The sequence below is a fragment of the Mustela nigripes genome, chromosome 1 (genome assembly GCF_022355385.1).
Source record: "Mustela nigripes isolate SB6536 chromosome 1, MUSNIG.SB6536, whole genome shotgun sequence".
Lineage (NCBI taxonomy): Eukaryota > Metazoa > Chordata > Mammalia > Carnivora > Mustelidae > Mustela > Mustela nigripes.
In genome coordinates, this window is record NC_081557.1 from 326,228 (window position 1) to 336,441 (window position 10,214).

The 10,214-nt window shown below is 65.3% G+C and overlaps 1 protein-coding gene across 1 annotated transcript; it reads left to right on the forward strand.

Annotated features, from left to right (window-relative positions):
- Window positions 1-982: 982 nt before the first annotated feature.
- On the forward strand, window positions 983-3,756 carry RASSF7 (Ras association domain family member 7). Its single transcript, XM_059397663.1, is given in 7 exon segments — window positions 983-1,091; window positions 1,775-1,905; window positions 2,081-2,793; window positions 2,933-3,061; window positions 3,138-3,171; window positions 3,174-3,219; window positions 3,297-3,756. Coding segments are annotated over 6 exon segments (1,329 nt in total). The 5' UTR covers window positions 983-1,091; window positions 1,775-1,781; the 3' UTR covers window positions 3,580-3,756.
- The last annotated feature ends 6,458 nt before the right edge of the window (window positions 3,757-10,214 follow it).

The window sequence follows — 10,214 nt, forward strand, 5'->3', positions numbered from 1 at the left end:
CCAAGTCAGAAGACGGTCCTTCTCCAGTCCATCTCCCACCTTGGGGAGCCCTGGGGACAGCCTCCTAACTATTACAAGGGCTCTCTCTGCCCCAGAACACAAGTGAGGCACCAGATCCCACACACAGGCCAATGTCCTCCAGCCTTCACCTGCCCCTTCCCCACTTTCGATCATTCCTTAAGATCCTCAACTCTGCTTTTCCCGGGGACTTCCTGAGCTGGGGAGGACCCCCCCCCATGGCCCATTGTGAGGAGGCAGAGCAGGCTTCCCACGCCCGGTCCACAGACAGCACGGAGGCTGTGAGGGACCCCGGCTGCTGGGCTGGCTGGGGTTCTCGGGCTCAGGGTGCCCACGTGTGTCCACAAGTCGCAGGGGCGCCGGGCCCCACTGGGGGCAGGGAGGGGTGCGGGCAAAGAGCCCAGGGTCTTTGTCTTGCTCTGTCCCCAGCAGCTTCAGAGCAGCCTTCTCCCCCATCAGGACCACCGGGCTGGCGGCAGCCAGAGAGGGCCCGCGCCCGCCACCCGCTCCCGCAGCGCCCCCGTCCTCCGGACGGAGCCGGGTCGGGGGGCGAGGGCGGTCCCTGGCCTTGCGGGCCGCGCCCGCCCCTCTGCGTGCAGAGACCGCGGGGTCCCAGGCCGGTGCCCCCTCCCTCGGCAGGAGACGCATGGGACTGGGAGGCTTCCGAGGAAGCGGGCCCGGAAGCGGAGCCAGACACCTGTGCCGCGCGCCGCCAGCCGGCCCCGAGCCCCTCCGCGTCGCTCGCGGTCATCCGGCGTGCGTGGACGAGGCCCGGCCCGCCCCTCCGCGCCGCCGAGCTCCGCCCACACCTGGGCGCCGCCGGGGGCGGGGCGGGCGGGGAGCCAATGGGAGGGGCGGGGCGCAGGCGGGGCGGCCAATGGGCGTTGGCTCAGGGCGGGCGGTGCGACCCTGGGAGCCAATAGGAGGGCGATGGGCGGGGCCCTGGGGCTGCGGGCCAATGGAGTGGCGAGCCGGGGCTCGCCCGCGGCGCTGGAGGCGGCAGGTTGCGGAGGCGCCGGGCTCCGGGAAGCAGCCAGTTCGAGTCTGGGTCCCGGAGGCCAGCGAGCGCCCAGGTGAGCCGCGCAGGGACCCGGGTCCTCCCGCGTGCGGGGCGCGGCCTCGGGCGGCAACTCCGACGGAGGGACGCGGGCTGGGCCGCCGTGGGGGCCGCGCCGCACCTGCAGCGGCCCCTCGGCGGCGACGGCGGCCGCGGGTGGGGGGCGAGCGCCGCGGCTGGAGGGAGCGGCCAGGGCGCTGCTCGCCCCGGCGAGGGCCGCCCCGGAGCGGTTCCGTGGCTCCGGAGGGCCGGGGTCGGAGTGGCGGGGAAGCGGCGTTCCCATGGCAGCGGGAAGCCGTGTTTTCGTGAGGGCGCCCTTGGGTGCCCGAGCTCGGCGTCCCGTGGGAGGGGCAGTGCCCTGCGAGCCAGGTGCCTGGGGAGGCAGGAAGTGCTGGATCTGGTTAATGATTCGCCTGGTTCCGGGGGCGGGGGGGGGGGCGGGGCACGGGGAGGCTGGTCAGTGGGGGAGCTTCAGAGTGCTCCTGGAGGGCACACGGGTTACCCCTTGGGGGGGCTGGTCGTGCCTCCACCCCCGCAGTGTATGACCTGCGTGCGGGGCTAGGCTATAGGAGAGCAGGACTGACATGAGGTGGGGGGCGCGCAGTAGCCCTGAACCACTTCTGGGGGTGAGGAGAGGAGAGGCCAGGGGGTGGTGGGGCCAGGCAGGGCCTGACCCTCTGGCCTTTGTCCTTCCTGCAGGACAGGGATGCTGTCTGGGCTAGCAGCGATGGAGCTGAAGGTGTGGGTGGATGGCGTACAGCGCGTGGTCTGTGGGGTCTCAGAGCAAACCACCTGTCAGGAAGTAGTCTTCGCACTAGCCCAAGCAATAGGTGAGTCCTTTCGGGCACAGGTAGCCCAACAGGTGCACCTGAGGTGGGGCTGGGTCCTCCGTCCCCTTCCCTGATCAAGGCTGGGGCTGGCCGCTGATCCCTCTTGCCCTCTCCTAATTTCTCAAGCCAGGTGGATGGGGGGGCGCATCAGCTGACCTGTCTCCTCCTACCCCAGGCCAGACGGGCCGCTTTGTGCTCGTGCAGCGTCTCAGGGAAAAGGAACGGCAGCTGCTGCCCCAAGAGTGTCCAGTGGGTGCCCAGGCCACCTGTGGACAGTTTGCCAGTGATGTCCAGTTTGTCCTGAGGCGGACAGGGCCCAGCCTTGCTGGGAGGCCCTCCTCAGACAGCTGCCCACCTCCTGAGCGCTGCCCAGTCCGTGCCAGCCTCCCCCCGAAGCCACGGCCAGCCCTGGGCCACGAGCAGCGCAAAGCATGGACCTTCAGCCTGGGGTGCCCCGGACTGGCCCCCAGCCCTGCACCACCTGACCCTGTGGCCCCCGTAGCACCAGTCCCAAGCTCCAGTGTAGACCTGCAGGGCCTGGAGCGCAGGGTGCGGAGGAACGCCGCAGAGCTGGGTCAGGAGGCCTTCTGGGAGCAGGAGCTGCGGCGGGAGCAGGCTCGGGAGCGGGAGGGGCAGGCGCGCCTGCAGGCCCTGAGCGCAGCCACCGCGGAGCACGCTGCCCGGCTACAGGCCCTGGATGCCCAGGCCCGTGCCCTGGAGGTGGAGCTCCATCTGGCCTCAGAGGCCCCCGGACCCCCCTCGCCCACAGCGTCTGCAGCGGAACGCCTGCGCAAGGACCTGGCTGCCCAGGAGCGGCAGAGCGCAGAAGTGCAGGGCAGCCTGGCCCTGGTGAGCAGGGCCCTGCAGGCGGCCGAGCACGCCCTACAGGTGAGCCCGCAGGCCCCCGAGCCCCTGCCAGTGGCCCCAGTGCGAGCGGATTTGGGGGCTGGCCTCTGGGTCAGGCCAAGGAGAGGGCGAGGCCATGAAGCCCCGTGGCTGCGTCCCCTGAGGGCCCCATGTGCCCCAGGCCCAAGCCCAGGAACTTGAGGAGCTGAACCGGGAGCTGCGCCAGTGCAACCTGCAGGAGTTCATCCAGCAGACGGGGGCTGCACTGCCACCAGCCCCGCGGCCAGACAGGGGCCCTCTCAGCACACAGGTCAGAGTGGTTCCAGAGGGAGCCCAGGGGTGTGGGAGGCCTGGCCCAGGTCCAAGCTGACCTGCTCTCCCCACAGGGTCTTCTGCCTCTGGCCAGAGAAGAGCCCCTCACGAGAACCCCTCGGAATCCTGCTCTAGTGTCCAGCCTGAGCCCAGAAAGTACGTCTGTCTTCCCCACTTCGGGTGGGACAGGGCCTTCCTGTCCTCAGTGCCCTCAGCCTGTCTCCTCCCCACAGTTGCCCCAATGAGGCAGAACTCCTGGAGGTAGCAGCTCTCGCCCCAAAGTGGACGTCCACTGCCAGCCTGGCCCCAGGCTCCCACGACATGACGAGCAAGGGCAGCCAAGGCCAGCCTGACCTGGAAGACAGGAGAGCTGGTGGTCACAGAGGAGTCATTCTCCCCTGCAGTGGGAAGCCTTGGTGCCCTGGGCCTGAGACAGAGCACCTCAGGGCCCCGGGCTTTCCGCCGTGTGGGGGTGGAGGGAGTCTGCTGAGACCCCTGGACAGGCAGGAGGCATGACCGGCTCAGAATGTGCTACACCCCGAGGGTCACGGCTCCTTGTCCACGTGTGGACACTGCTCAGCTGTGGGTGTGTGCTTGTGTGTGGGAGGTAGCCTTCCTCGAGCCTGCGTACACACATGGGCATGCCGCCTCCCTACCCCAACCCTAAAACCTCAATAAACTGCCCAGAATGGCTTCAGTGCGTCCTGAAGCTGTACCGGACAGGGTCTGTGGGCCCTAAAACTTGAGACCAGCCAGGGTCACTGGGGAGTCCCCCAAGCTACCTGGGGCTGGCCACGACCAGGGCTCTTGAGAAAAGGGTCTCCCAGGGACCAGTGGTCAGTTGGACCCCAAACTGGGGCTTGTAGGGCCTCCCATTTCCAGCTGCTGTGCCCATCCCCACCCAGCGGCTCTCCTTGGCAGCCCAAACCTGGATTGAGAGTTGCATAGTGTGGGGCCTTAGAGCAGCCTCGGGCCTGGTCTGGGTGTCTGCGTGGGCTCTCCCTCCTCTGGCCTACTCCTCACCAGTAGCAGGAGCTGCCACCGCATGAAGATGGTTCCTGGACAAGAGGACTCAAGGACGTGTCAGACCTGCCTATCAGGTTTATTGAGGTTTATGGAGAGCCTGTGGGGGCAGGTCCCCAGATTCCTGCCCAGAACCCAGGAGCTCTGCCCAGAGGAGCTCTGTTGGCCCCATGAGGGTGTGGCTGCCCAGCCATCCACCAGGCCCCCTCTGCTTCCCAGGTCAGTGTGCAGGCTCAAAATTAGGGCAGTGATCACAGTCCTGGGTCTGGGACGGGCTGCAGGCCCCACCTGTGAGCACCGTGGCTGGCCCTGGAGCCCTCTGTGATGGTCAGAACACAGGGGCTCGGTGCAGCCACACATACTGAGGAACAGGAGATGGAGGCACCCTCGATGATGGAGTCTCTGTGTTGAGGCTGGGAGTCAGCAACTTAGGATGGACTCAGCCTTCTGGAGTGGCCCCCGAGCTCAGCCTGGTGTTCTCCTCTTCTGGGGCTGACCATAGGGGACAAGAAGTCCTGAGTACAGGAGCGTGGAAGTCACCAAGAGCAGCTTGGGGGAGGAGATTAATGAGGACTGGATACTTCCTGCCCGAGGTGGAACCGGACCGGGAGTGACGGCGGGACAGCAGCAGCAGGGGACTTCTGGCCCAGGCTCCTCACTCCAAAGCCCCCAGCCCTACATAGCTCCTACCTACGCTGCCACCCGAGCCCACGGTCTCTCGCACAGCCACCCACTGGAGACAGGGCTGAGTGCACAGTCACACGGCTAGAGCCTGGAATGCAAATGCCCATCACGTTGTGCCCTGCGTGGGAGGGCTGGAGCGGCGGGCGGCGGGCGGTCACCGCCAGGTCCAAGAGGCCTGGAATCCCCACCCACAGCCCTCACCTGTACTCGGGAGGGTAGGATGTGCCTCTGAGCACCAGCACAGGGTCGTCTCCCGAGCTGAGCACACTGGCCAGCACAGGGCAAAGCCAGGTGCAGGCTGGCAGGCAGTCCACTCCCTCCCGGTGTCATGTGCTCTCCCACACCCCAAAGGGAAGCAGTCCTGGTGCTGGCAGAGCTTGCACACCCCTGGTCTCCTGAGTCTGTTTCCAAGGAACACCTGTTCCTTCTGAAGACATCGCCAGGGACCTGTCCCCATTCTGCTACAGGCTGAAAAGCTGATGAGCCCTCTTCACCTGGGAAGGGTCCTCAGGTAGCCAGTGTGCTCTGGGGTGGGGAAGGGGGCAGAACCTTCCACCTCTGGCTGTTCCAGGTGGACAAAATCCCATATCCCCCAAAAGTGGCCAGAAGTGCTTCGTATCAGTAAGCGAACACTGGGGCTGTTGAGAAGTTTACTTCGGAGCTTTAAGCTGCTCTTTGAAAACAATGATGTGAGCTATGCTGAGCCAAGGAGACCCAGCTCCCCACTCCCGCCAGACACACACATCCAGGCCATGGCAGGGCAGGACCAAGCCAGGTCAGCCCAGCTCCCTGGCCAAGGTGAGACAGGACCCAGTCATCATCAATGTCTCTGTAGGGCCAGACTGTGCGGGGGGATGGCACTGGAGCCCCTCCTGCTCACCTCCAGTACAAAAGTACTCTTGTGGGCTGGCTGGAACACTGGGGCTCCCTGAGGGTCACCCACAGCAAGTCACTGCCTTGTGGCAGGCAACTGGCACCATTGGTTCTCAACCCCAAGGGCCATCCACAACCTCCCTGCTGCCGGCAGAACCTGTCCTGCCAAGCCTGCTAGGTGTGACCCTCAGGGCACCACAGTGACCTTTACGACAGTGTCCCTCCAAAGGTGAGTCCAAGTCCATGCAAGGCCTCAATTCAGGCTGCCTGTCCCTCACGCTGCTCTGACAATGGTGGACCCAGTGCCAGCCATCAACGCCCACCATCTGGGGAGGAGACAGGGCCTGTGGCAGGCATCCTGGCCTCTGCATGCCTGGAGGCTGCTCAGGCCATGCTTTCCGACCAGCAGATCTTCACAGTGGGTTGAGAACCCCAGCAGAGGGGCGCCTGGGTGGCTCGGTGGGTTAAGCCTCTGCCTTCGGCTCAGGTCTAGATCTCAGGATCCTGGGATTGAGTCCCGCGGGCTCTCTGCTCAGCGGGGAGCCTGCTTCCCTCTCTCTCTGCCTACTTGTGATCTCTTAGTCAACTAAATAAATAAAATATTTAAAAAAAAAAAAAAAGAAGAACCCCAGCAGAGAAAGCAGGCCCGGCGGCAGACAGGCTGGGGGCTCGGCCGGGTGCCCCCACCTCCAGGAGGGCACACCGCTGGGCACAAGTGGGTTCTTGGCATTCTTGCTGAGTGGTAGAAATATGCAGAAAAGCCAAATCTGTCTTCCTTGAGTTCCCAGCAGTGGCCCTCAAGAGGCAGGTAGTAGGGGGTCCGGTCCTGAGGGCCACGGGTCTGACCAGAACACGTTGCTTCAGCTTGGCGACATTCGGAAGACCATCCAGCAACTCTGCAGGTCCCGGCACCTGAGACACACAAGGAAAGTTCCCTCCAAAGGCGCATCTGGCCCAATCTGAGCCCCCTCGTGTGGAGGGCTGTGAAGCCCCACGGTGCTTCCCCTTCCTCCCCACCCCGCTGCTGAGCGCGACAAAGGGGCGCCCTCTCCCCGCCTTGGTGTTCGTCCTCCCACCTGGTCTGGCCGTCCCTTGCCCGACACACCAGGGTCACAGAAGGGCCGGGGCGGTCGCGCTGCCCAGGGACAGATCAGCCGCTGTCACACGCACAGTGGGTCCGGAGCAGCGCAGTGTGCGGTGGGCAGTGGCTGCCCTGCGCCTGGAGGGACCACCGGGTGCACAGAAGGGCCGTCCCACCCCCGACCCCTCCCTCCCCTCCAACTTGTGCGTCCGAGCCCCACCGCACCAGCCCAGCCCGAGCCCCCGCCCGCCGGTCTGGGACCCCTCGCGCGTCACCTGCAACCGCGGCGCGGGGCCGTCGCCGGCTCTCAGCCCAAATTCGGCGGCGGCCGCGGGCCCCCGGCGCCCCCGACCGGCCCCCGACCGCCCCCCGACCACCCCGCACCCGGAGCCTGGCCCGCGCCCCGCCCCCGGCCCGTATGCAAATACGCGAGTCTTGCGGCCAATGGCCAGCCGGGCTGGGCCCGCCCTGCTGCGTCCCAGCCAGTGGCCGCGAGGTGGGGGCGAGCCGCCACGCCCACCGCCGCGCGGCCCCTTGCGGGCGCGGCCGGCGCGTTCCTTTCCGCACGTCGGCCTCGGGGCGGGGCCGCCACCTGCCGGGCGGGGCCAGCAGACGCCTCGCTGCTGCCGTGCGGGGCGGCTCCCCCGCGGGCCGGGCAGGTGGTAGCGCCCGAGGCGCTCTCCCCGCCCTCGCGGTGGGCCCCCGGGAACGCGCGGGGTTGGGGTGCACGTATCCCGGCTGCGCCCTCCGGACGCACATGGGGCCCGCGCTGCCCGCGGCCCCACGGAGCACTGTGGCTGGCGGGCCGGGGCTCCGCGGCACCCCAGTGGAATCCGTCACCTTGGAAGGCTCGGAATCTGAGTGCGGAGGGGACACGGCGCGGGGCGCAGGGCCATCGGTGCTTTGCCCCGTCCTGTCTGGGCTTTGAAAAAGTATAAAGCGTGAGAACAGACTGTTTCAGACCTGGGTTATTGACTCCTTGGTGATGCCCTAAGGTGGCAGCCAAGGGAGATTTGGCCCTGACCCCCTTCCCCTCACATTCTCCTCCCCGCCTCCACGGCCAAGGGGACCCCTGAGGCAGAACCAGGGGTCATGCGGACCCCCAATGGGGTAGAGACCCTTGCTCTCCTTTTGCTCCTGACACAGAAGTCCTCACAAGCCCTCTGCGCTCTTCCAAAGTGAGCCGGGGCTCCCCACTTTCCCTTACCTCACTCACTCATCTCCCGCATCTGCCTCAACCCTGGCCTCCCTAGAGGACCCCGCTCACCTGGTGCCAGCCAGCTTCAAAGGAGCCCTCGGCTCTTCCCTGCCCAGGGGTCCAGCCTCAGCCACCCCTGTCCCTCATGGTTCACCTGTGGCCACACTGCCTCTACACCACCTTTTCCCGGTTCTCCCTTCCTCCAGTGACCCCCCTGCATCCTACCTGTGTGGGGCCTGGAGCCCCCCAGGTGCCCCAGCCCCAGCACAGCTCCTGCTGCACCCTTCCCATTACCACATTCATTTCATTTCTTCCTTAAAAAATCACCTGAGTGGCTAAATGCAGAGGCTCTGGGACATCGGAGCCTGAAGCTTGGGGATAGAAACCCAAGGGCCGGATGATGTGGGTGGGGCTGCCTATGGGTGGGGAAAGAGCACAGAGGAGCGGGCTCAGTTCTACTGGTGCCATGAGGGGAGGGGTCAGCGAAGCCCAGACACCTTGGTCTGGAAGAACACTAGTAATCTGCAGGACCCCTGAGAGGGCCCACACCTTCAGGACAGGGTCGAGGTTTGGAGGAAAGAAGTCTGGAGTTGGGGGACAGAGAGAAGCCATAGGTCAGGGTGACTCTGAGTTCCCTGAAGGTATGACCTTCAGCTGTGTCCCCCAGTCCTGCAGGTTCCAAATGCACCCCTTATCACCTTCTGTAGTGGGTTGAATAGTGTCCCCCAAAAGATGTCTATATCCAAATGTCTAGACCCTGGGAACATTAGGTTACTTGGAAAGGGTCTCTGCAGCCATAATTAAGGGTTTTGAGATAAAATCATGCTGGTTTCACTGGGTGGGCCCTAAGTCCAACAACAAGTGTACTTATAAGAGACAGATGAGAGGAAGGCCATGTAAAGACAGAGGCAAACTTTGGGGTGATGTGGCCACAAGCCAAGGAAGCCTGGAGCACCACAAACTGGAAGGGGCAGAAAAGGGTTTCCTACAGAGCAGAGCTCCCTTGGATTTCAGATCTGTAACTTCTAGGACTGTGAGAAAATCATCTGTTGTTTTAAGCTACCCAGTCTGTGGTCACTGGTTAAGGCAGGCCTGGGATGCTAACAAGTCTGCCTTCCCAAGTCAGGGAACACAGCTGTACCTGGCTCCCCCCCTCTGGCCCTGTTTGCATGCAGGCCTGATGGCAGGGAAAGAGCTGGTGGGGGCTGGATAGAACCAAGGTAGCTCCCAGTCCTGCTGCGCCCTCCTGTATCAGAGAGCAGTGCGCATCTCGTGTCTGTTCCTGCCTGGGCTGGGGTGGGCAGGAGAACAGGGTGCACTAAGCACCACCCAAACCCAGCAGGGAATACAGAGTGCAGGTCTATGAGGGGCATGGGGCAGGGTACACATGTTGTGTCCTTGCTTGGATCTAGCATGTGAGAGGTGGCAGGTGGGCGGCTAGTCAGTGTGGCCTGGAGGTGACAGTACGGACAGTGGGTATGTACAGAAGGTGCTCACATGTCCTTCCTTGCCTGACTTCCAGGTTGCCCTCCTGTTTACTTCGCACATTTCTTCAGAATCTACCAGGAGCTTCTTGCGCCCAGTCCAGCCCAGGCCATGGTGGCTCCCGATCTGGGGTCCCCCTGTGTCTGCCCTCACTAGTCTTTCCCCCACCTTGCTGCCCCGCCCCCCCGGAGCCGGCAAGCCAGCACCGGTCATCCAGCTCCAGATCCACCGGAGCCCCTAGCGCCTCTGGCCCCTTCCCGCACTGGGCCGGGCCATCCCGGCTTGGCCTCCTTTCCGACGTCCGGCAGCGGCTTCTCGGGGCTCTCCCCACCCCTGCCACTGCCAGATCCGTCCTCACTGCCTAACACGGGCCGGTCCTCCCAGCCTCCTGAGCCCCCGACCGGACCCTGCTTGATCTTTCATCCCAGCACGGGTCAGCTTGCCACACACCACGCGGTGTGCGGACCGACAGCGCTGGTGGTTTCCCGCGTCTGAAGCAGACGGGGCGCGGGGCGGGGGTCTCCTCCCGCTGGGCCCGGCACCTGGAGGAGCCCGCCCACACAGGACTCCGTCAGTGTGTGGTCCAGGAGCGACTGCAGGTCACGAAGCTGCTCGTTGCGGGAGCGCCACGGGGCAGCTGGGGCCAGAGTAACGCGGGCTGGGGGCGTGACCAACGCCGGGAGGGCCGCGGCGCCGCGTGCGGGGCAGGCAGCAGGGTGGGGGCGTGTTCACGGGCGTGGGGCGGGGCCAAGCCTGGGGGGCGGGGTCTCAGGTGTGCCGGACGGCCGCTGCCATTCGCCCTGGGCG